We start from the raw sequence: 24,216 nt of genomic DNA on the forward strand, positions 1-24,216 counted from the left end.
CAAGTTCATATTCCATCAGTATGGGCCTCTGCTGATAGACCTGATAGAGAGGATGTGTCCAGGATCATTGCCTTCCTTCTGCAGTGGAGTCAAGGCCTCCTATGTGCCTTTCTGCTAATCCTCCAGGGTGACTTGCCAAAGCCAGACAAGACCATATCACTCTCATTCTTAAAGCTCCCTAGTATGAGAGGCAATTTTGGCTGACGGACCTGTTACAAATGTACACATAACCACCGATCAGGCTCCCAGATTGCCCAGACCTGCTGTTGCAAACCAGAGTCAAGTATACCATCCAGATCTGAAGTCACTGCATCTGACTGGTCGGACGTTGGCTGAGCACCATGGACAGGGACTGCTCCTTATGCATTCAGGAAATTCTGGCACAGAGCAGAAAGTTCCTCCAAATGGAAAAGATTCTTAATATGGCCAACTCACCATGGTCTAGTGCAGGCCCTGGTGTTAAAGTGTATGTCTACACTGCAATTAGACACTTGCGGCTGGCCCTTGTCAGCTGACTCAGACATGCTGAGCTTGGGCTAAGGAGCTGTTTAATTGCGGTGTAGAGGTTCAGGCTCAGGCTACAGCCCAAGCTCTTGGATCCTCCCACCTTGCGGGCCCTAGAGCCCGGGCTCCAGCCCAAGTCTGAAAGTCTACAATGCAATTAAACAGCTCCTTTCAGCCCGGGAGCCTAAATCAGCCACAGTTTTTAACTGCAGTGTAAACGTACTCAAAGATTCTTGTCTATTTGCTGCAGTTAAAACATTCTGAACTTTTATGTGGCTCAACCAGGGTCCATCCAGCAGCAATATCAGCATAGGAAGGAGAATAGATAGTTAGCTCTGGAGAAAAAGTTTGACATGCAGGAGACTAGGTGAGTATAAAACATCAGAAGAGAGAAGTTTTTGGACAGATGGGAGGTCTGAGAAAGAATGGCAGATTTGGGATTTGAAGTTTCTTGTTATGACTCTTAGTTCTTTTCCACGTCTTAAGCCCTCCCTGTGCTTCACTTGCCTGTAGTCAGTACCTTCAAAATACTTCTCTGGATAGAGAAACTGCATTTTGAGAATACAAAATGAAAATTCTTAAGTTTAAATTCCAAAAATATTAAAATTGGACAGGTTTGTTACACCTGTCAAACCTTAAATTTAATCCTATTAAATCAGGATATTTTTAAAAAAATTATTAGAACAGAAATTTAAACTCTAAACCTATTAGTTTGTTGTGGTCAGCTCCTGACATACACTATTCTTTCAAAAAGGGAGCCTCTTAATAAGGGAAATGGGTCTATAACTCCTAATTATCACTCAAATTTGGATAAACTCTTATACCTAGGGGAGATGAAATAAGGATGGTGTTTATTTACAAATGCTTCATTATAGTTATATGTTAGGTCTCAATCTGCAAAAACTTACTGATTGAAATCAATTGATTACTAAGTGCAAAAAGTGAAGCATATGCATAAATCTTTGCAGAATCCAGTTTGCCCTAAGTGTGCAATAACGAATGTAGTTGAACACTTGATAGAGTTAGAGTTATGATTTAACAATGTAAAAATGAAATTGTTTCTCAAAATATCTGCTTTTTGGGACATCTATATATAGACAGACATACACACAAACACACACAGAGAGTTCATTGGTGACCTTTTAATATTTTCTCTCCTTTAAAGGCCGTTTGTATGCTATGCAGACTGGGATGAAGCTTGACAGTAAAACCCCAGAGTGCCGCAAATTTTTATCCAAACTAATGGATCAGTTGGAAACTGTGAGTATTTGGGTTTGGGGTTTTTTGCTATACTATTAGAGAATCTACTACTATCTCACTTTTTAAAAAATCATCTTTAAACAATTGGAATTGCCTTTCCCTTTTCATTAATTAATGAAACAAACCTATATGTGCAAGCATACTGTTTAATTGTTGTAATGTATTGTTTTTAAATTAGGTGACAGGAGGGGCAAAGGGTCTACATATATTTACACAAACTTAACTGAAATCTAATACAAAACAAAATTTTACCATAAAATTCTATGTGAAGTACACATATTACAATGACAGTTTTCAGAGTAGCAGCCGTGTTAGTCTGTATCCGCAAAAAGAAAAGGAGTACTTGTGGCATCTTAGAGACTAACCAATTTATTTGAGCATAAGCTTTCGTGAGCTACAGCTCACTTCATTGGATGCAATTACAATGATATTTTATAATGATACTTTGTTTAAACTCTATTGAGAAATTAGATGACCTAAGGATAGGATTTTCAAAAGTGCTCATGCATGGCCTATCTTTTCTCCTATTGAAGTCAATGAGAGTTTTACCATTGACATGAGTGGATGTGGTTAACCCAATGCTGACTGCTTTTGAAAATCTTACCCTAAATGTCTTGCTGGAAGAAATAAATCTCTTGCCATGCTGGTAAGATCAAGTAACATAATCTAAAAATGTTAAGATCTGTCATAATTTCTGAACTCGATCAGTCAAGAATTCATAATGTGGCAACCTTAATCTTACTCACTATGTAAATAATCATCTGAGCCTCTGAGAAGCAAGGACCAATACTGTGCAAAAGAAAAAAGTATCTTAAACTGAAGAGGAGTAAATTTTAAAAAGGAAATGCATGGTTGAATACATCAATAAAGTGTTAGAAGCTGAATGCCACCTAATGACTTCTCATGTAAAATTCCTGTTGCCTTTCATGGAGTTGTCTGCCTCTCTCCTCCCCTCCCCCCCCGGTGAAGGAATGCTATGCTTGGAAAATAATTTTTTATCACCATCATGCCAGTTATGAAGGATCTTGCAGTGTGTCCTCAAAGTGGTTGTCCTCTGGGCTAATCTGATTTCTGATTCCAAAGCTTTGAACATGAAATGAAAATGGACTAGTAGGCAATGGAGGGAACACAGAAGTGAAGTGTTGATGGAAGTCTGTCCCCGTCAGCAGAGAGGCAACCCAAGATGGAGTATCTGCATTGTGTTCATGTTCTATCCTAGAATAGAGTGAATTGTGATAATCCAATCTGGAGGTGACTAATGAATGGATCACTGTGGCCAGAGCCTCATCTGGGAGTAAATAGTAAAGTTTACTAGCAAACTGCAGTGGAAGAAGGATTTTTTTTTGTAATGTCTCTGATACTATCTGATGCCTTAGCTTAGTGATGTGTTAAATAGATTCACAGAGCATTACATTGAATGTGAAGCCAAGGACAATGTACCAGCTATTTCTTCAAAGCATTTTTCTTCTTACCAGCGCTGCCTCAGTCTTGCCTAGGTTCAGTCTGAGGCTAACTATTAATTCAGTAGCTCCTGTCTTGTTGGCATTCTTGCACTGCTTTTATCTTTTGAAAATGCTATATACAGGAAAGTGTCCTTGACATGTTGACATTGGAGCCTGTTGTATCTTGCCACATCTTCAAATGGTCTTATGTAGATGCTGAAAAAAAGGGGAGATGAAATAACTTTGGTGTCTTGGAGAGGAGCAATTTCCTATCACCACTCTCTGAATCCTCTTGGAAATGAATGATTGGAGCAGTAGTACTACACCATCTACTTCAGCTGTGTTATCTAGGTAGTCCAATAGCACCTTTTGGTTCATATCTGAAAAAAAGGTCAAATAATTTGAGCAATGATATGTGGCCTCTACCCATTGTCATAAGAAGTGTCATGTGTTAATTGCTGTAGTGGTTGTCTCCGTGGTGTGCCCCTGTCTGAAGCTCAGTAGGGGAGAATCAAGTATATTGCAGATGTCATTTTTTGTTAGTTAATTGTTGCCCTTTTCTCTCTTTTACCCAAGACTGGGAGGCTGGAGACAGAACTATAGTCAGAAGGTTCTGAAGCATCAGATTTATTTTTTATATGTTTGCACAGACTAGCATTTTTAGGTAATTCGGCATTTTAGCTTTTCTGAAGGAGGCGATGATTTGTTAACAACAAGCATAGTTGTTTTTCACTAGCCAGATGAAGAACAAAAATGTCTTTCTGGTCTTGGTTTAAATATTTCTCAGGGCTTTTTGAGCTTTTGTGATGTGAGGTCATATTTTGTCACGGGTGGTGAGGTGCAAACAATTATCATGCTTAGTCAAATGTAGATGCTGTATAGCTGTAAAGAATAAAATAACTCAGCTGTCTGGAAATTACCAGAAACAAAATTTGTTATGAAACACCATTATTTTGTAAATAATCATGATTAATTATTATTTAATACAGTATATTATTGCATTATAAGATATTTTACATATTTTGTGTAGATATGCCTTTGGATTCGATAATTGTATTATCTTAATGGTTCTGGCAAAGTAAAGCCATTGTGCATGCTTTTAGGTTTGAATTATAAACCATAATTTAGTACATAATGTTCAACCTCAGCACTACAATGCTCTTTGGGGAAGAATTTCAAAGGCACAGCTTTAGGCACCTAATTCCCATTGACTTTCAGTGAGAGTTAGGAACCTTTGTGCTATTTGAGCCTTTGAATATCTATTCCTTTATTTTGGAGTACCTTTATTAAAACTGCCCCATTATATGTAAAATCTTGGCTAAGGAAATCTATATGAAATCACAGTTCATCTTCAATAAATAAAAGCAGTGAGTACAAGTTCGCATATTTTAGGTCAAATATAAGTCTGACAAAATTACTTACAAATAATGATAATTCACTGGGAAGAAAATTAAGCTCTCTCAAATACCAGTTGTTTTGTAACATAGCTATGATGAAAATCGTGTTTAATTTACTTTTTGTAAAGAAAAATAACTGTTTGCAATAATGGTCACATTTCAGGTCTAAAACTCTCGAGTGGCTGTTTTTGGGGACTTCGTGTGCTTTTTACATTGCTGTAGGTGTTCCTAATATTATAGATGTCTAGCCTGTAGACTTTATTCATGTGTGCCCTTTGGAGAAAAAAAAATAGACTACCATTCAAAGTTGCCTTTACAATTTTTGGCAGTATAGAAGTTGTATGTTTGTATTATGTGTAGTATTCCTGTTTTTTGTTCTGCAAGGATAAACTGAGATGTCTTTAAATGCAAACAGTAAGTCTATTCAGGAGCCCTACATCCACCTGTTGTAACTGTACCAGTGTTATTTACTTTACAGATTTTATTAGGAAACCTGAGGTTTCTTGTACTCTGTAACATCTTTGAAAAGAGGTCTTTCAATTGCAGTTCACTGCTTAGACTGAGCATTCCAGTAAATATTTAGGTCATTAGAGCAGTCAGGTTACAGCTGGGATTTCCTTTTCATTAGATCTGAGTTTTTATTAAATACTATAATGTGCAGCACAAAAATGTTTTATAAGACAGAAAAAATATGTAGTCATACTGATCTACTGTGTGACTCTGTGAAACACACATTATGAATTCGGTAGTGTTCAATCCTTACTCAGAGTTCAGAATGATGGTCTTTCAGATAGTGGAAAAAATGATGTACTCTAGAAATTCCTTTACAGCAACATGTGTGCATATTTCTTTCAATATTTCTAAAGACCACTGTGAAGAATGCTTCTATCATAATACACACCGTTTAGAGTTATTAGTTCATAATATTTTCTCCCCAAAAGGCTGCGCTCTGTCATATTATAAGAAACTGAAATAAAGTTATTAATCGTGTCTCTGTGTTTTAATTGCATCTGGATTGTTTTGAATTAGCAAATTGATCCTATGTCCTTGAAATTCAATTGCTGAGAGCTAGTCAGTAACCAGATATGTATTTTTAACTTGCTTCAGATGAAAAAGCAGCTGGGTGATAATGAAGCTGTTACTCAGGAAATAGTTGGCTGTGCCCATGTGGAGAATTATGCTTTGAAAATGTTTCTATATGCAGACAATGAAGATAGAGCTGGGCGATTTCACAAGTAAGTGAAGAATGAAAGCAAATGGCTGAAAGTATCTTTTGTCTTCATTACCTAACCTAAGTAATAAATCTAGAGTCCAGAAACTCAAATATCCAAACTCTGTCCTTCTTTCCTGATTTATGGAAAAACATTGGGTTGTCATCTGCTCTTCGCAATTTTTTTTTAAACCAATTCATCACTACCCCTTAAAGCTACCATTATAAAATGGCTAACATCTCTGAATGGCTTTCAGTATATAATGCCTTATTTTATTGGCAAATTATGCACCTCATTTTGAAAACAGCCTTATGTTGACCTAAGAAGAAAGACTCCTGAGGCCAATATTGAATCATCATCATCAAACATGGCAAAAGTATTTCTACTGCTGTGCTACTAATATATCTATGATGACATATCGCTAAGGTCACAGTATTGTGGTTTGATTTATGGTATTACTAGAGAATAATAAAAATGGCTAATTATTTTTATGAAAATACATTAGAATGTCTTATGAATTGGCATCTACAGAGCAAAACTCCAGATCAGTTTTGAAAAATCTGTATTTTGCCTTCTAGTTAAAGGGGCATTATCAATTTAAATTTACTCCTAGATCCAAATATTGTGGAAAAAGTTTTTTAAACTACCTTCATTTATTTTAAATGTCAGTGACAATTGTTTTTTAAACAAATAAATATTTCCCTGTGGTGTTTGATAATACAGTGTTATGACAAAGTTAAGGTTAGTGACTCTGACTATAAACAAAAGTGAAACTGATTTAATTATTTTTCATTGTCCAATCTGAAAGAAACATCAAAGCTCAAATAGTGATAAGTAAATGAGATTTTAAAATTCTTTTCCTTTTAATAATGTGGGGTTAGTAGCAAAGATAAGAAATTTTGAGTGGAGGGGTTACATCATATAATTTTTAAATTTATAGTATTTCCTTAACTCATTTTTTAAGATCACCAGTAATAAGCAAAATTCTTAATATTGCTATAGTACTACATGTCAAATAGTTCCTTATTCAGTTTGTCTGTGTTATTGTTTTAAGACTTTATTATTAAAATAATACTTATGTAGGACTATCGTTGATTAGATTAAACTGGTTGAAAAAAATGAATGTGCACCTGACTTCAATGAAAAATTGTAACAACTAAGTTATGAATTGACAAATCTACTTTTAGAGATTTTTAAGCCTAAAAATGCTTACCTTTTAAAACCTGATACTAATGATATTCAGCATAAGAAACTAAAGTTCGCACGATGTTTGTTTCTTGTAGAAACATGATAAAGTCCTTTTATACTGCAAGTCTCCTGATAGATGTTTTGTCTGTATTTGGGGAGCTCACTGAAGAGGTAAGTTACACAGGTATACAGTATATCATTGATTGCTTCTTTCCAGCTATGACACAAAGACATGGTTTTAGTCTGTTAAAGCTTTGTTCTACCGTTTGGCTCTCAGTATATTAGCTGTTAATTGTGAATGTCAATGTAGATGGGTTTTATTGCCGTCTACAGCTTCACTCTTGTGATCACAGGATCTAGAGGGAATCACATCCAGTATTTCCTCCATAAGTGTAATATACAGGCTGTGTGTATTATTATCCTTTACGCATAGAAATTTTATACCTGTACAAGTGTTTCAGTTAGTAATGAACATACGGTACATTTACGTGGGGATGAAATATTGCACCAGCTAGAGGGAGGGTCACTAGGGGAACTGGGGAGGGAAAATGGGAAAGTCTAACTCCTCTTCCTCCTCTCCCATTTAAAGAAAAGCGCTTCTCACCCCAATAATTGAGGTTGCACTATATAAAGTTTAAAGTAAAATATACATTTTTTGGTGCAACAAATAGATACCTTTTAAAAAATGATGTTTGATATCAGCAAGTACCGAAGTTCAGTTCACAAATGTACTGCTAATGTCACGAATTGTCACTTTATAAGCACGTTGAGCACCACCAGAACTAGTTTCTAGAAAAACAATTCTAAACTAAAAATTGCGAGTAACTAAAGTAGACTTGGTTATAGCCACTTTTTTCAGCAGATTTCTTATTCAGACAAAGACTTCAGACCTGGCTGAATGGGATGACAGTATGCCTGGTAAAAATGGGAACAATCACCAGGACTACTTTAAAGTGAGGGTGTCTGCCAGTAGTACAGTCACCTGCTCCTGCTTACTCTTGCAGCAGGAGGTTTAGACTGGAACAGATAAAGTCTAATCAAGATGTTTCATGTTCTTCTATTTCCTTTCTAGAAAATAACTCAAGGGATTTCTTCAGAATTAGCTGAATTAGAGACTTGATGGAAAAATGTGACAAAAAGGTTGAAATCTTTGGACAGTAAGATAAAAAGAAAGCCATTGCGGACCAGCACAGGCAGATTTCGCATCTAGTCAAAGGCAGTTTAAAATACCTGGAAGATCAAAACAAGATGCTGAAATATTAAAGCATTTGGTGTCCCAGCAGCAGGAGGATATGTGGTCTTAGTAGCATTTGTGGAAAAACTAATGCCAGCAGTTCTGAATGGGGATGGGATAGAACCTATCCAAATGGAAATTGGCAATCATACGACTAGAGGGTTCAGAGTAAAATGATGCTTGCTGTGATCTTTCTCAAAGATAGCTCATAGTGGTCAGTTGTTCTCTCCTGCCCCCAGATTTTAGCTCAGTTAAGCTAGTTAGGAGAAGGGATTTAGCTTCACTTAGGGCTTAAACCCATGGAAGAATGTCCATTGACAGCAATGAAAACTGAGTGGGTCCCTTAAAGAACTTGGTAGACAAAGGTGCTTTCCCACAAGAACCTGGATTCTAAGTTTACTGACCTGCATCTAATCAGAACTAACCAACACTCTTCAAAGTGCAGGTTTTAACCTTCTATAATCCAGGTGCTTGGAACATTGTTCCCCTCAGTAGCAGAGGTAAATCAATAATTACATCTTTTTATGTCACATCCCAAGATGTAAGGTCTAACCTGTCTTTCAGACTCTGAGTGTTTCCATCAAGCAGAAAATTCAGTTGTCCTTACAAGCTTGTGGCCTGAAGAAGGGCTTTGTGTAAACTCAAAAGCTTGTGTCTCACCAACAGAAGTCAGTCCAATAAAAGATATTACCTCAGACACCTTGTCTCTCTATTATCCTGGGACCAACACAACTACAACACTGCATATAGCAGAATAGATAGAAAAGGTCTCTGAGGCATAAAAAAGGCCAAAGACACACTTTCTAAAGAATCATGTGAGGGACTATCTTTGGGCTCTTGAGCCAATGTAAACTATACATCCTTAGCTGGCAGCCAACATGACTGACTCCAACAAGGATTCTGGACCCTAGTTGCTTACATGATCAGTATCCTATGCAGCCAGGCACTTTGAGGGCTTCAAGCCTGGGTTTTATATGTGTGCCCCCAGCACAGGAAAGAGGAGGAGGAATAGAGGTATCAGAATCTGAAGAATCCCAGCACTCAGAGGAAGCTGGAAAGCAGAAGCACGCAGATGCAAGGTAACTGCTCTGGCGGGCTGCAAACATGCCCTTCTTGCCCCATAAATTCACATTTCCAATTGTCCTCCAGCCCATCCCTTACACCCAAGTCTCCCAGAGGACTCAGGTTACATAGTTTCATCTGGTCAGGGGCTGGAGCGAGAGCACAAGTGTCACTCCAGCCCTTCCAGTGACTTCAGTTGTCAGTCTGACTATAGGGGAAAGCAGCCAAGCAGACTTCTCTCCTCTCATATTCCAGATTTGGTAGGAAGAGGAAAAAGAGCCTATGCTGCCAAAACCCCCTCCTTCCAGAGAAGTCTCATGGCAGAATTATCCCTGACTCTCAGTTTTGAGCATCTCATCTTTCTCACCTCCAGCAGAAGGGCTGCAGGGGGAGCTTAGTGATAATGGTTCTTCTGCTATAAACTCCCATTACCAACACAACAGCTCAGGCAAGGAAATGGAGTAACTGCTCCAGTGATTCTCCTGTGGCTCAACATTTCCACCCCCACAGAAACGGACCACTAAAGGGGAAAAAAAGCTAACAGGCAAGCATCAGAGTGACCAACAAGCAACTCCACATTTCTTCAGCAGCAGATCCATCAGGATACACAGTAGCCAGAAATCAGCCATAGCTTGCAGGATCGTTGCTACCCTGTTCCCCCAGGTAATCCTAACCAACCACAAAGTAGAAGAGATGATCGGGGAAAGTACCAAATGTATATTCTGTCTTTTAAGACTGACAGCTCCTCCCCACAACAGACATATATGCTCCGATAAAGAGGACTACCCTTCTAGGCAATGAGGAACACCAACATCTGTTCCTTCAGTGCCTCCAGTTAGGTTCCTGCTGGACACTCAAAGCTCTGTTCAGTACAAACCTAAACAGTCCCTGCATTCTTTCACATCCCCATGGGAAACTGAGATAATGTGTACTAGATGGATGAGTATAAAGCAGTATGGGAAGAGGATTAACTGGAAAATGGGGCAACTTAAATGGCAATAGCACATCCCAGAGCTGCAGCTATAGTGAGCAGAGCATTCTAAGTATTGAAAAGAGGAACAACTGCACTTTTCATAGTTGGATGGCACAGAAGAAGAAACAATGGTGGAGCCAGTATCCAGGTCCTCCTAGTATAAGACATAATTTTGCCCTTTCATGCTCACATAAAGCAAATAGTAGACTAGTAAGGTTTTTTTTTTCCCCCTAAACAAAATATTAGGGCCCAACTGGATTATGAGAATTTTGCATTCTTTCTATCTAGCAGTCTCTTTGGTTTATAAGGCTGCTACTCTCAGATCCAAAGATACAGTTCATGTGGAGAACTCCAAAAGAACCCCATCCTGGTTCAGTGGCGAAATAAAAAGGCAGTGTATAACAAATGGAAAATGGGGGAAATAGATAGCAATTGACATAAATGAGAAGTTATGTAGTGCAGAAAACTGATGAAGGAAGCTAAAGTCAGGGGAAAAATACATGTCTGGAAGGGTTAAGGACAATAGAAGAAGTTCAATATATTAAGAACAAAAGAAATCCTAGCAATGGCATAGGCCCATTATTAGATGGAAATAGATAAAATTGTTGTTAATGATATAGAAAAAGCAGAAGTGTTCAATAAATACTGTTCTGTGTTTGGAAAGAAGTGGGATGATGAACTCATATCATATGAGGGTAATGAAATCCTTTCCTGTCCATTTGTAACTGAGGATATTAGACCTCTACTAGGGATAAATATTTTTAAGTCAACAGGCCTGGATAACTTGCATGCAACAGTCCTAAAGGGATTGGCTGAGAGATCTGTGGCCATTGATGTCAACGTTTAATAAATTTTGGAAAACTAGGGAAATTCCAGAAGGTAGGACAAAAATTATTAGGGGTATGGAATGGCTTCCGTATGAGAGAGATTAATAAGACTGGGACTTTTCAGCTTGGAAAAGAGACCGCTAAGGGGAGATATGATTGAGGTCTATAAAATCATGACTGGTACAGAGAAGGTAGATAAGGAAGTGTTGTTTACTACTTCTCATAACACAAGAACTAGGGGTCACCAAATGAAATTAATAGGCAGCAGGTTTAAAACAAATAAAATGAAGTATTTCTTCACACAACGCACATCTTCACACAACGCAATCTGTGGAACTCCTTGCCAGAGGATGTTGTGAAAGCCAAGACCATAAGAGTTCAAAAAAGAACTAGATAAATTCATGGAGGATAGGTCCATCAATGGCTATTAGCCAGGATGGGCAGGAATGGTGTTCCTAGCCTCTATTTGCTACAAGCTGGGAATAGGACAGCAGATTGATCACTTGATGATTACCTGTTCTGTTCATTCTCTCTGGGGCAACTGGCACTGGCCACTGTCGGAAGGCAGGATACTGAGCTAGATGACCTTTGGTCTGACCCAGTAGGGCCATTCTTATGTTCTTTCAGGAGTCTGATTTGTTTTGTGTACCCCAAGTTTCACCTCACTTAAAAACTACTTGCTTATAAAACCAGACATAAACCCACAAAAGTGTCATAGCACACTATTATTGAAAAATTGCTTACTTTCTCATTTGTACCACATAATTATAAAATAAGTTAATTGGAATATAAATATTGTACTTACTTTTCAGTGTATAGTATATAGAGTAGTATAAACATTTCATAGTCTGTGAAATTTTAGTTTCTACTGCCTTTACTAGTGCTTTTTACATAGCTGTTGTAAAACTAGGCAGATATTTAGATGAGTTGACGTACCCTGTGACAGGGGCCCTGCGTGTCAATTTGGGGCTCCCCTGGTGGCCCAGTGCAGGGTTGGTACACGCAGTCACACAGTCATTGGGATTTCCCGTTAAGCAGGTGATTTCAGTGAAGTGGGTCCCGGCCCCCGCCGGGGTCACTTAGCTAAATAGTCTGTGGGGCCCTGGGCGGGAAAACAAACAAGCAGTCTGTTGCCCTGCAGCCTCCTGGCTGGGGCAAAGCACACAAACAGTCTATGGCTCCTGAGTGGGGCAAAACAAACAAACAGTCTGTAGGCCTTACTTCCCTCTGAGCTGGGACATAGAGCAGGCAGCAGCCTCCTCAGCAGGCAATGGCTTGGCTTCCCTGACAGTCTCTGTCGTCGGCGAGTCACCTGGAGCGTAGTCCGGGTCTTTGGGCTCTACCATCAAGAGCGTCACAGGAACTGGCAGGGTCCATCCTTCCCCCGCTGCCCCCTTCAATTCCCCCAGTTGAGCTGGCCTGCCTCCTTTTATCTGTCTTTTCCACCTGGAGCATGTGCAGTAGGGGAAAGGGGGCGTGGCTGCCTGGGCTTACAATGATTGGTCCGCCCCTGGCAGCCCAGTGCTTGGTTGGTACACCCTGTCACATACCCCATGGAAGACCTCTGCGTATCCCAGGGGTACATGCAGTAGCATAGCTGGGGGGGAGCTGCTGCTCCCCCACTAAGCACAAGTGGCGCCTCTTTAATTTTTAGTCACCCAGCAGCGCTCCGGGTTTTCGGCGGCGGGTCCAGCACTTCAGCGGCGGGGCGGGCCTTCACTCGCTCTGGGTCCTCGGCAGCTTTTTGGCGGCAGAGGCCTTCAGTGCTGCCGAGGACCTGGAGCGCTGCCCGGTGAGTACAAGTGGGTGGCACCTTTCTTTATGTCCGCTCCCCCTGTTTGCTCCACCTAGCTTCACCACTGGGTACATGTACCCCGATTGAGAACCACTGCAATAGAAGACTCATTAAATGGATTAAGAACTGGCTGACTGACATATCTCAAATTAATTGTCAATAGGAAATCATCACCAAAAGGGGGTGTTTCCAGTGGGGTTCACAGGGATCCGTACTAGGCCCAATTCTATTCAACTTTTCTGTCAGTGAGCTGCAAGTAAATATGAAATCACTGCTGATAAAATTTGCAAATCAGACAAAGGTTAGTGGAGCAGTAAGTAATAATTAGGATGGGCGGTCATACAGAATGATCTGGATTGCTGGGCTCAGTCAAAGAAAATGTGGTTTTTTTGTATAGCTGAATGCAAAGTTGTACATCTAGGAACAAAGGATGCAGGCCATACCTACAGAATGGGTGACTATATCCTGGAAATAAGTGATTCTGAAAAGTATTTAGAGGTCGTAGTGGACAGGCAAATGAACATGAGCTCCCAGTGCGATTCTATGGTAAAAAGGATGAATGAGATCCGTGGATGTGTAAACAGGGAGTGTGAGTAGAAGTAAGGATGTGATTGTATGTCTGCTTATGGCACTGTTGAGACTGATACTGGAATATTGCATACAGTTTTTGGAGTCCACATTTTAAACGGCTATTGAAAAATGGGAGAGGGTGCAGAAAAGAGATACAAAATTAATTACTGTCAGAATTACTGTCTGTCAAGATCTTTCTCTTCAGGTTTCTAAGAAATAGATTTACTTAAATTGGTACAACTTGTGTGTGCAGATAAGGACAAAGATGCTGTAAGTATGCAGTTGGGACACAGGTGTTTTCTTCTTTTTAACTGAATTGTAATGATGAGGTCTCTACTGTTTCTAAACCAGTTTAGTTAAATAAATACAGCTTTCCCATGCAGACAGTGTTTTAGCCAAAAATGTTTTGCTATCACCCCAAACAGCTTCTCCTACATTTTGAATGGGGAGCGTGAAAAATAGAACCCCACCACTTAACCAGGAAAATTCTTGCAAGGAAAGGTTCATTATCCAAAACAGCAACCTTGGTTTCTCAGCTAAAATGGAATTAAATTACTCAAGGTATAGCATTCACTCCAATCAAGGTTTCGTAAACATTTTGTAAAAAATCTTCATACTCAGTAAAATCAAAGGTTGTGGACAGATAAAGGAAACTCATGGACCTCTCAGGTATGACCAAAGTTAACTTCAAAAGAATCTCCTTTGTAAATTTACATAGACAGGAAAGATTAATAGAAAGTAGCATCCCATACATCACCATGAATTTCTATTTGAATTTTATCTTTGGAGACTCATACCAAGTGAACATACTTAAATAACAGATGACTTAAACGCCCTCATAGATTTCCACCACAACTTCAACAACCATTAAGCTCTCTCTGGAACACTGGCACACTAGCATCAACTTCCTGGACACCACAATTAGCTTCAACAATGGAACCCTAGAGACTATATACAAGAAACCCCTGGATCACCACACCTATCTTCATAGATCCAATAACCATTTCCAAACACATCAAGACATCTGTTATCTACAGCCAGGCATTCATGTACCACAGAATATGCTTGGAGAAGAAAATCCAGGATATACATCTTAACACACTCAAAACTACCTTCACCAAAGAAGGACACTCCACCAGAGAAGTAGATTCCATCATGGAATGGGCCACCCAAATACCCCTAGAGAACTTGCTTCAGTACAGAAATAGAACCCCTTCAGACCACACACCCCTAGTTGTCACCTACCCCTCCACACTGGAACCCATATGGAGTATCATCAAACTACAAAACCCATACTCGATGGGGACCCCATCTTGAAAAACCTTTCCTGAACCCCCACTTATGGGCTTCAAACAAACCCGCAGCCTCTCCAAGCTCATCGGAAGCAAGCTCCCCACAGACCAGGATAAATGAACTCAAAGAAGTACCAGACCCTGCCGGAACAACAGATGCAAAACCTGAAGACATATCTCCCGTGCTACAATGATCGATACCCCCCACAATGCACCTTTCAAAATCCATGGGTCCCACACATGCCTGTCACAACATGTGGTATATCTCTTCCAGTGCACTAAATGCCCCAATAACAACTATGTGGGTGAAACAAGACAGTCATGATGCTCTCGAATGAACTCACACAGGAAAATGATAAATGAAAAAAACACTGTATCACCTATGGGTGAATGTTTTTCACAAAAAGCAGTCACTCCTGTATCTGACCTTTCAGTCCTCATATTCAAAGAAAACCTGCACAACACTTTCAAAAGATGAGTGTGGGAGTTAAGTTCATAACTTTGCTAGACATTAATAATCATGGTCTTAATAAAGACCCTGGATTTATGGCTTATTACAACAATCTGCAACTCACTAACTCCCTCCCCCCTCTTTTTGTCCTATGACTATAAGGGTGTTAATGGGCCACTTTACCTTGAATGATTCCTTAAAATATGGGCTAACTACTTGTGCTAAACTATCTTTTCAATCTTGTATTTAGCTGTGACACTCTTAGTATGGACAGGTGTATGTTACAAATTTACATCGGGGCAGCTGCACCTGTAGCGTCTGGTGAAGATGATCTAAGCTGAAAATAACTCCACCTCCATGAGAGGTGGTAGCCATGTCAGCAGGAGAAGCTCTCCCAGTGACATGGCACTCTCTGCACAAGGAGTTGTGGATCAGTCAGGGGTGTGGATTTTTCATGCCCTTGAGTGACATAGTTATACTAAGTAAGGAGACCAAGCCTACCTTTCCCAGACCTGAAGAAGAGCCCTGTGTAAACTCAAAAGCTTGTGTCTCACCAACAGAAGTTGGTCCAGTAAAAGATATTACCTCACCCACCTTGTCTCTCTAATATCTGGGACCGACATGGATACAACAACACTGCATACATTTTTAAATAAGTCCATCTTCAGAATAGGGCATTTCCTGCAGGTCAGACTAGCTGCAAAAACTAGGGCCGCCGCTTTCACCTGACCCATCCAAGCATGCAGCTAGACAAAGACCAGCTAAAATATGAAAAGCATTATCTAATTTTATGTCACTGATGTCTGACTGATTCACAACTGATAGTGCTTTGAATTTAATAAAATATAGCTTTGGATCTCTATTTATCACATTCCCAGAATCATGAATGAAAACCTCAGGAAGGACCATAAGACACAGATTAAAAGATGTGTGCAGTCTGCTTTGTGCCAGATTACTTGTCTTCCCCAGACATTTATAGCCCCATGATTGTCTACAAATATACTGACCAGCAACATCTTGTCAATATGATGTGGTCTTCAGTGGAACGCATGCTCCAAAGCTAGGATGAATCCTAGAGCAAAATGAAAAGGATGTTGCTAAACCTAATTTTGATTGATTGGATTTGCAGAGTTACTCCAGTAATCTCCGCACTCTTCCTGCGTGCGTGCGCGCACACACACACAGAGTCCAATCCGCTAAAATAGGTAATCTTACATCTGACCAAATCTGTGATTGGGCAGTTCCACCCACCTTAAGTGACTGTCTATAACAATCTTCTTTCCTAACCCACCAAGACTTCTCTGGTAAATTGGACATCCTTTTTTTGTAATTAAAAAAAATCTATTGCATCCATCCAAGGGGAAATAAAATAGCCCAGATATTTTTCATTTTATTATATTATACTCAGTTCTAAAATTTGCCTGAAATATAAATAAACCTCTTACACCAGTTCTAACCTCCACTTAATTCTGTGAAATTGTACCCTTTTGCACCAGGTTTGAATTTGCCAGGTTTTTTTGGCTCCTCTATTTGTTTTGGCCATATGTACAATTCAGTTACTTATCTGTAAAAGTGACAAGTGAGAGTGCTCAGTGTCTTCTTTCTGTAGGTCATTATGATCCCATTTTTGCAATGGTTGAAGTCAGTAAAACCCTTAAATTACCTTAATCACTCCAACATTCATTTTGGGGGAAAAACAGGAATCTGTAAAGGCCCTTGATGAGAGGTTTTTCTGATGGTACCTGTTTCCCAGAAACAGAAGGTGGCCAAAAATAAGGGAAGGATTTTAAAATATTGACATTCTAAATTTTCCTTACCTTATTTTCTCAATTCCAAACTGTTTTTATGAAGATGGAATTGGAAAGCCTGCCAGCAGCTGAGTACGAACTTTCACTGCTCAGCAGTCATCCAGCTTCAAAAAAATACCAGTTTGCCAAAACTAGCTACAGACTCTTTTGAGAAGAGTTATTTTAAACTCTTTTTGAAGATATTAGTATTTGTTAAACACCTGGTACTCTTATTTCTCTGGTTATTGAAGGTATTTTGCCATTGACCTTCTAACATACAATTCACTAATTTTGTCATGTGTTCTTATGTACAGAGATTAGAAAAGATAATCAACTAATATAACAAAGCTGCTGTTCCATCTGTTGATTTTAGCTCCATTATAAGATGCTACGGTAAACTTTACAGTGTCTTTCTAATGTCACCAGAACGTGTAGATGAAACTATAACCTCTTTTATACAGACATGATTTTAAAGCTCTATTTGGAATTTTATATCATAAAAATTCCAATATTATTGGTTAGAGATGAATTATTTGAATTTAGTAGAGAGATGAAATCTTAATCAGATGGTCTTCTGAAATTATTAAAGTGTAAAATTTATTTCTGCGCTGTGTGGACAGTTACAAAACACCTATCAATTTTTAGTACTCAAAGAACAGTTCAATATACTAGATGACTAGGGTGTCCATTTTACCCCTTATCTTGACGTGTTGCATTAATTGAAGACCTCCCACATTTTCACCTCTTGCTGAGATCCCATTTAAGAGCTTATCTTTATTAGTTCCCTGATTTACTTACCTGAATAGTTGTTTATAGTGGTATCAGGTAATTGCAGAGAAGATTACTGTAACTTTTTTTTTTCGTCCTGAGGAGGAGTGGAAAATCTAAATCCTGCTTAAAATAGAAGGTTGAAGACCAGTGTATTTTCTTAATCTGTGAAGTCACAAAAGTTAGAGTACATTTTGACACTTTTTTTTTTTTTACCTCCCCCAGAATGTTCAACACAGAAAATATGCCAGATGGAAGGCAGCATATATTCATAACTGTCTAAAGAATGGAGAGACTCCTCAACCTGGACCTATTGGAATGGACGAAGAAGATTATGGTATGTACATTGCTATTTCAAATAAAGTAACAGGTTGGATGGGCTAGTGAATTAAGGTGAATATTGTTATATATGTTTCTCCAAAGGGAACTTATTATCATCACTTTTCTGCTTAGGTGAATGTTTCACAATAATTTTCTGTTGTTCTTTTCTGTGCCAGACATCTTTCTGATTTTCATTGGACTTTTCTCTTGACTGGCAACACTAAAAAAAATCTTGCTTGCATATGGAATGTTGTGATTTTGGATAAGTGTCAGCTAGAAACTAAATAAGGATAATGAAACTAATTTAATAAATGTCTCAAGATGGAATTTAATAGTTTTCAGAAGCAAAAGGCCTGGTAAATTAATCCCCTTTATCACATACCCTCTTTGACTCTAAGGCAGATCTGCAGCTGGAAGGTAGTCAAGTAGCAATGTAAAGTTCTGAATCTGTTGGTACAGGATGTGTACTAAGGTTATGGGCTCTATACCTGGCTCTGCCATAGACAATATAGTTCTTTTATGAAAAGTGATTCTAAAAATATTATCTCTAGACTTCTGTTCTTCAATTTAATTTAAAATGTGTTAAACATTAGGAGATAGACATATACTACTATGGATCTGGTTTTCAACCTTTCTGAAACATGATCTCATGCTTTTGGAGAGCCCCTACCCATCTAATCAAAGAAAAGGAAGGATGGGCATGACTTCCAGGTTGAGAAGAGATCAGACTATTGGTCCTTCAAATACATTATGCTGCTTGAGGTAGTGGCAACTAGCTGATGCCATGGAGAAAAACAGAAAATAGGAACATAAGAACTGCCATATCGGATGAGATCAGTGGTTTGTTTAGGCACGTTTCCTATTGCCAACAGTACTAGATGCTTCAGAGAAAGGTGCAAGAAATGCTGTAGTAGTGGTCATAGAATAATCTGCCCTCAGGGAACATTTTTTCCAAGCTCTCTTGAATAACAGATTGGCTTATGCCGTGAAACATGAGAGCTTATATCTCTTCCAAAAATACATGTGTTCCAGAGTTGTACAAGGAAAATGGGATGAGTGATACATGTAGTAATCAGCAGATATCCTATTGCATTTTTTAGACTGATACCTCTGGCTATCCATTTTTTTAAATCTTTTGGAGTTTACATCTTACTTGGCACTATTTATGGTGTTTGCAGGCTTTCTAGTTAAAAAAACAAACAAACAAAAAAAAAACAGTATTACTGCTCATACATTCTTTCTCTGTTTAACTACCTATATTTACTGTCCCCCTTTTGTCTGATAGCCATACAAGAGATCTCTGTTTGTATTAGTTATTTTCAAACTACTCTCTAAAATGATTGTGACCTAGTTTTACTTTACTATGCAGTGTACTTAGCCTTTATACTTTTAAAAGTAGACATGAATAGGGCCACCTAAAGGACTGTAGTTGCAAATTATAAGTTTTATACCATAGAACTATACTCCTTAGAACACATGTAAATGAAATTCATAGATATTTGTGAATTGATATTAAATCATATTTCAGTGTGTTTACCAGATTATTAGTTTATCCTAATTATTATAAATGTTTCATAGTAGTATATTTTTTCCTACCAAAGAAACCCAAAGCACTTTACAAATACTGAAATCAGTACACTCAACCACTGAAATACAGTTGCCTCTGAGCTGGAGCACAGCAGCCAGTTGCTACGATGTACAACTTTAAACAGTCAAGAATAATGCTATATTAAATTGAAACTATATTCTTACATAGTTCTGTAGAATTAGGCGTTGTCTCAAACTGAGCTTTTTAGCCACTGGTACAGCTATGCTCATGTGGTTGTACCAATGCAAACTCCGAGTGCAGATGTGGCAACCTACCCCAGTTTGACATGCACTTAGTTAACTGAAAAATGTTGTTAAAAGAGCTAATGTGAAATGAGTTAGTTTTTATTATCAATATATTATAAATCTGCAAATATAGAAGTCTGTAAATTAAATAATTTGTTTTTATTATTCAAATTCATAACTAGTGATCGCCCACAGAACTTGTTTGATTCTTGTAAAAACGCTAAGCAAAAAGTGTAGTACTACTACTACTATTAAAAATTACATACCACTTCTAGTCTTCAAAACGTTGCACAAATATTAACTGATCCTTAGAATGAGGAGTGTAAGTTGTATTGTGCCTCCTCATTTTACAGACTGGGAAACAAGCAAAGATGATAAGGGACTTGCCCAAGGCCACAGAACCAGTCAGAGGGGAGATTAGAATTCAGTAGTTTTTCACTCTTACTACTATGCTAAAACCACTACTTTTCACTCTGTATCGTTACCAGGGGCTGTAGGGAAAAAATGAAAATTGCAACTCCCGTTGCCAGGGTTATAAGTAAAAGTAAACTAATGGGGACAGTATTTTTGATGGCGATATAAAAATGAAAGCATTGCTATTCAAAGTGAGCCTGCAATATGTATTTTTCATAATCAACAGGCTATATTTTTTGTTTGACAAGTTTTATTTTGTTTGGTAAGGCATTACTCTTTTAGGCATTAATGCCATATTCTATTTTTATGTATGGGCAATAAGATGACAAAATACTTTTTTTCAGGGGATTATTAACATTGTACCAGATGTGGCATACATGCCATAACATTTTGAGCATTGTAGAGCCAAAGATCATATGCAAATAGATTTTTCAGTAGAATATTCTGGAAAAAGAACTTGTCATAATTCTTGCTTTGTTCATCCCAGAAAGAAAAGCAGCATTGTTTAAACATACTGCTGGACTTTCCTCATTCCTTTCGGCTTGCTCACTTTCTGCCTCTTCTTGCGAATGAAAAAGTGCATGTTTAAATAGACTGAAACTAGCCATCTCCAGCTTGACAAATTACCATATTTTCCATAAGTGTTGTGCTCCCTGTGATTCTTGAAAACCATACTGTAAGTCTTGGAGATGTTTATACAGTAACATAGGCGTTCGCTATGTAATTCTGCTCTTGGATTTAGTGGAGGCTTTTGTCAGTATTCTACAAGACCATGGAAACTTAAAATGGCACACTTGATTTATTAATGTGGTTAGAATACGACTCATAGAGTACACATGAAGATCACTCAGGAGTACCCTTGGGTCAGCTACTAAACTTTTATTGCAGTCAAGAAAAACATAGTTATAAGCTGTATATTTATAAATTTAAAAAATTCTAAATGGACAAAGTATAAAGACGGTAAAATACATGAACTACTGACATTAATATTAGAGAGTTCCAAGGAGCCTTTTCAGTCCTCATAAGAATAAGGAGAAATTTGTAGAAGCAATTAACTTTAACGTTCCAGAAGGGGAGGTACTGGAGCACCCTTCTTACCTGATTTGAGGAAAGTATGTGTTCTAAATGTTTTTAGAATCATAGTTTGCAGTAAATTGGAGTGAAATGGTACACCAGGATAAGAAAATGAAATGATTTGGAAGCTGAAATTACTCCAGGATCAGTTGGAAAGAGGAGACAGTCTTTAAAGTTCTAGTCTGGAGTTCCTAACACCTCAAAAATATGGTTTCTATGCCAATATTCAGTATGATATTCTAAGCTGTATTCTATATGATATTTTAATTAAAAGTTGTTGGTATTGTGTGTCAGAATGATTACTGTAATGTTCCAGATTTGTTACTTTTATGATCTGCTTTAAATACCGATCACGATCTTCAAAGCAGAAAGTTATCTGTTTATATTTGCCAAGATGAAATATCTATGGAATTGTTGCTGTCACTCTGTGTAAAAGTAGTTTAAACACTATGTGGCAATAAAAATGTGACTGTTAAAGAAGGCAAATATAGAATGATAGTATTTCATTCACATGGGCTCTAGAACTGTAAATATATGGTTTGGCTATATAGATTGACAACAGAATTAGAAATATAAATATTAGATAGCTTTGAACAAGGTTTTTGTAAAACTACAGAAGTCCTAATATTTACCTTTTGAATTGCCAGTTGTTAAAAAGAAAACTATAAAATTGAAGTGTGAAGAGACTGCAGTTGTTTTATTACATAGTTTTTAAACATTCTTAGCCATGTTACAAATGTTTTAAACTTAGATTGTAATTGGTGTATTTTGAGGAACAGATGATCTAATTTTACTAGCATTGATTTACTGTAAAAGATTTGCATTTCAGATTTGTGTTCAGATATCATACTTAAAACAGTTCTTGAATGAAAAATTCTGATCCAGCATCTTAAAAATAACTGTTTGTTTATCTCTTGTATCAACTACTTTTCAATCCTGTGCAGTAATATTACAACTAAAGATTACATAAAAAGGCCATATTGAGTCAGACCAATGGTCCATCTAGCCCAGTGGCCAGATGCTGCAGAAGAAATGAACAGAACAGGGCAATTCTTGAGTGATTCAGCCAGTCATCCAGTTGCAGCATCTGGCAGTTAGAGGTTTAGGGATACCTAGAGTATGGGATTGCATCGCTGACCATCTTGAGTAATGGCCATTGATGAACCTATCCTCCATAAATTTATCTAAGTTGTTTTTTTTTTAACCCAGTTATACTTTTGGCCTTCACAACATATCATGGCAATGGGTTCCACAGGTTGACTATGCGTGGTGGGAAGAAATACTTCCTAATGTTTGTTTTAAACCTGCTGCCAGTTAATTTCACTGGGTAACCCCTAGTTCTTGTGTTATGTGAAGGGATAAATAACACTTCCTTATTCACTTCCTTCACACCATTCATGATTTTATAGACTTCTATCAGTTCCCTGCTTAGCTATCTCTTTTCTAAGATGAACAATCCCAGTCTTCTTAATCTGTCCTCAGATGGAAGCTCTTTCATACCCCTAATCATTCTTGTTGCCTTTCTCTACTTTTTCCAATTCTAATGTATCTTTTTTTGACTGGGGCAACCAAGAACTGCACGCAGTATTCAAGGTGAGAGCATACCATAGATTTATATAAATGGCATTATATTATCTGTCTTATTATATATCCCTGTCCTAATGGTTCCTAACATTCTGTTAGGTCTTTTTTGACAACCGCTGCCCATTGAACAGATGTTTTCAGAGAACTATTCACAGTGACTAAGATCTTTTTTGCATGGTAACAGCTAATTTAACCCCATCATTTTGTTTGGATAGTTGGGATTGTGTGTTCCAATGTGCACTATTTTGCACTTACCAGCATTGAATTACATCTGCCATTTTGTTGCTTAGTCCACCAGTTTTATGATATCCCTTTGTAATTCTTTGCAGTCAGCTTTGGATTTAACTTTCTTGAATAATAATGTATCATCCACAAATTTTACCACCTCACTGTTAATCCCCTTTTCTAGATCATTTAAGAATGTGTTGAACAGCTCTGGTTTTAATACAGATCCTTGGGGGATCCTGCTATTTACCTCTCTCTACTGTGAAAATTGACCATTTATTCTGACTTTTTTTCTGATCTTTTAACCAGTTACTGACCTATGAGAGGACCTTCTCGCTTATCCCATCACTGCTTACTTTGCTAAAGAGCCTTTGGTGAGGGACCTTATGAAAGACTTTCTGAAAGTCCAAGTACACTATATCCACTGGATCCCCTTTGTCCACATGCTTGTTCAAATCCACAAAATATTCTAATAGATTGGTGAGGCATGATGTCCCTTGACAAAAGCCATGTTGACTCTTGTAAAACATATCATGTTTATCTTTGTATATGACAATTCTGTTGTTTACTAAAGTTTCAACCAATTTGCCTGGTACTGCAGTTAGGCTTACTGGCCTGTAAATGCCAGGATTGCCTCTGGAGCCTTTTTAAAAAATCGGTATAACATTAGGTATCATCCAGTCATCTGGTACTGAGGCTGATTTAAATGATAGATTACATACCACAGTTAGTAGTTTTCCAATTTCATATTTGAGTTTCTTCAGAACTCTTGGGTGAATAGCATCTGATCCTGGTGATTTATTACTGTTTAATTTATCAGTTTGTTCCAAAACCACCTCTGGTGATACCTCAATCTGGAACAGTTCCTCAGATTTGTCACCTAAAAAGAACGGCTCAGGTTTGGGAATCTCCCTCATATCCTCTGTGGTGAAGACCAGTGCAAAGAATTCCTTTAGCATCTTTTCAACAGCTTATCTTCCTTGAGTGCTTTTAGCACCTTTATC

General features: G+C 38.0%; 1 protein-coding gene across 1 annotated transcript in view; it reads left to right on the forward strand.

Annotated features, from left to right (window-relative positions):
• Positions 1–24,216, forward strand: part of VTA1 (vesicle trafficking 1) — an 82,473-nt gene that overhangs the window by 23,364 nt on the left and 34,893 nt on the right. Inside the window, exons 2-5 of the mRNA XM_074948528.1 lie at positions 1,670–1,764; positions 5,711–5,838; positions 7,098–7,173; positions 17,987–18,098. Coding sequence (XP_074804629.1) covers positions 1,670–1,764; positions 5,711–5,838; positions 7,098–7,173; positions 17,987–18,098 — 411 coding nt within the window. The remainder of the gene's footprint in view (positions 1–1,669; positions 1,765–5,710; positions 5,839–7,097; positions 7,174–17,986; positions 18,099–24,216) is intronic.

This window comes from Natator depressus, chromosome 3 (genome assembly GCF_965152275.1).
Source record: "Natator depressus isolate rNatDep1 chromosome 3, rNatDep2.hap1, whole genome shotgun sequence".
NCBI lineage: Eukaryota > Metazoa > Chordata > Testudines > Cheloniidae > Natator > Natator depressus.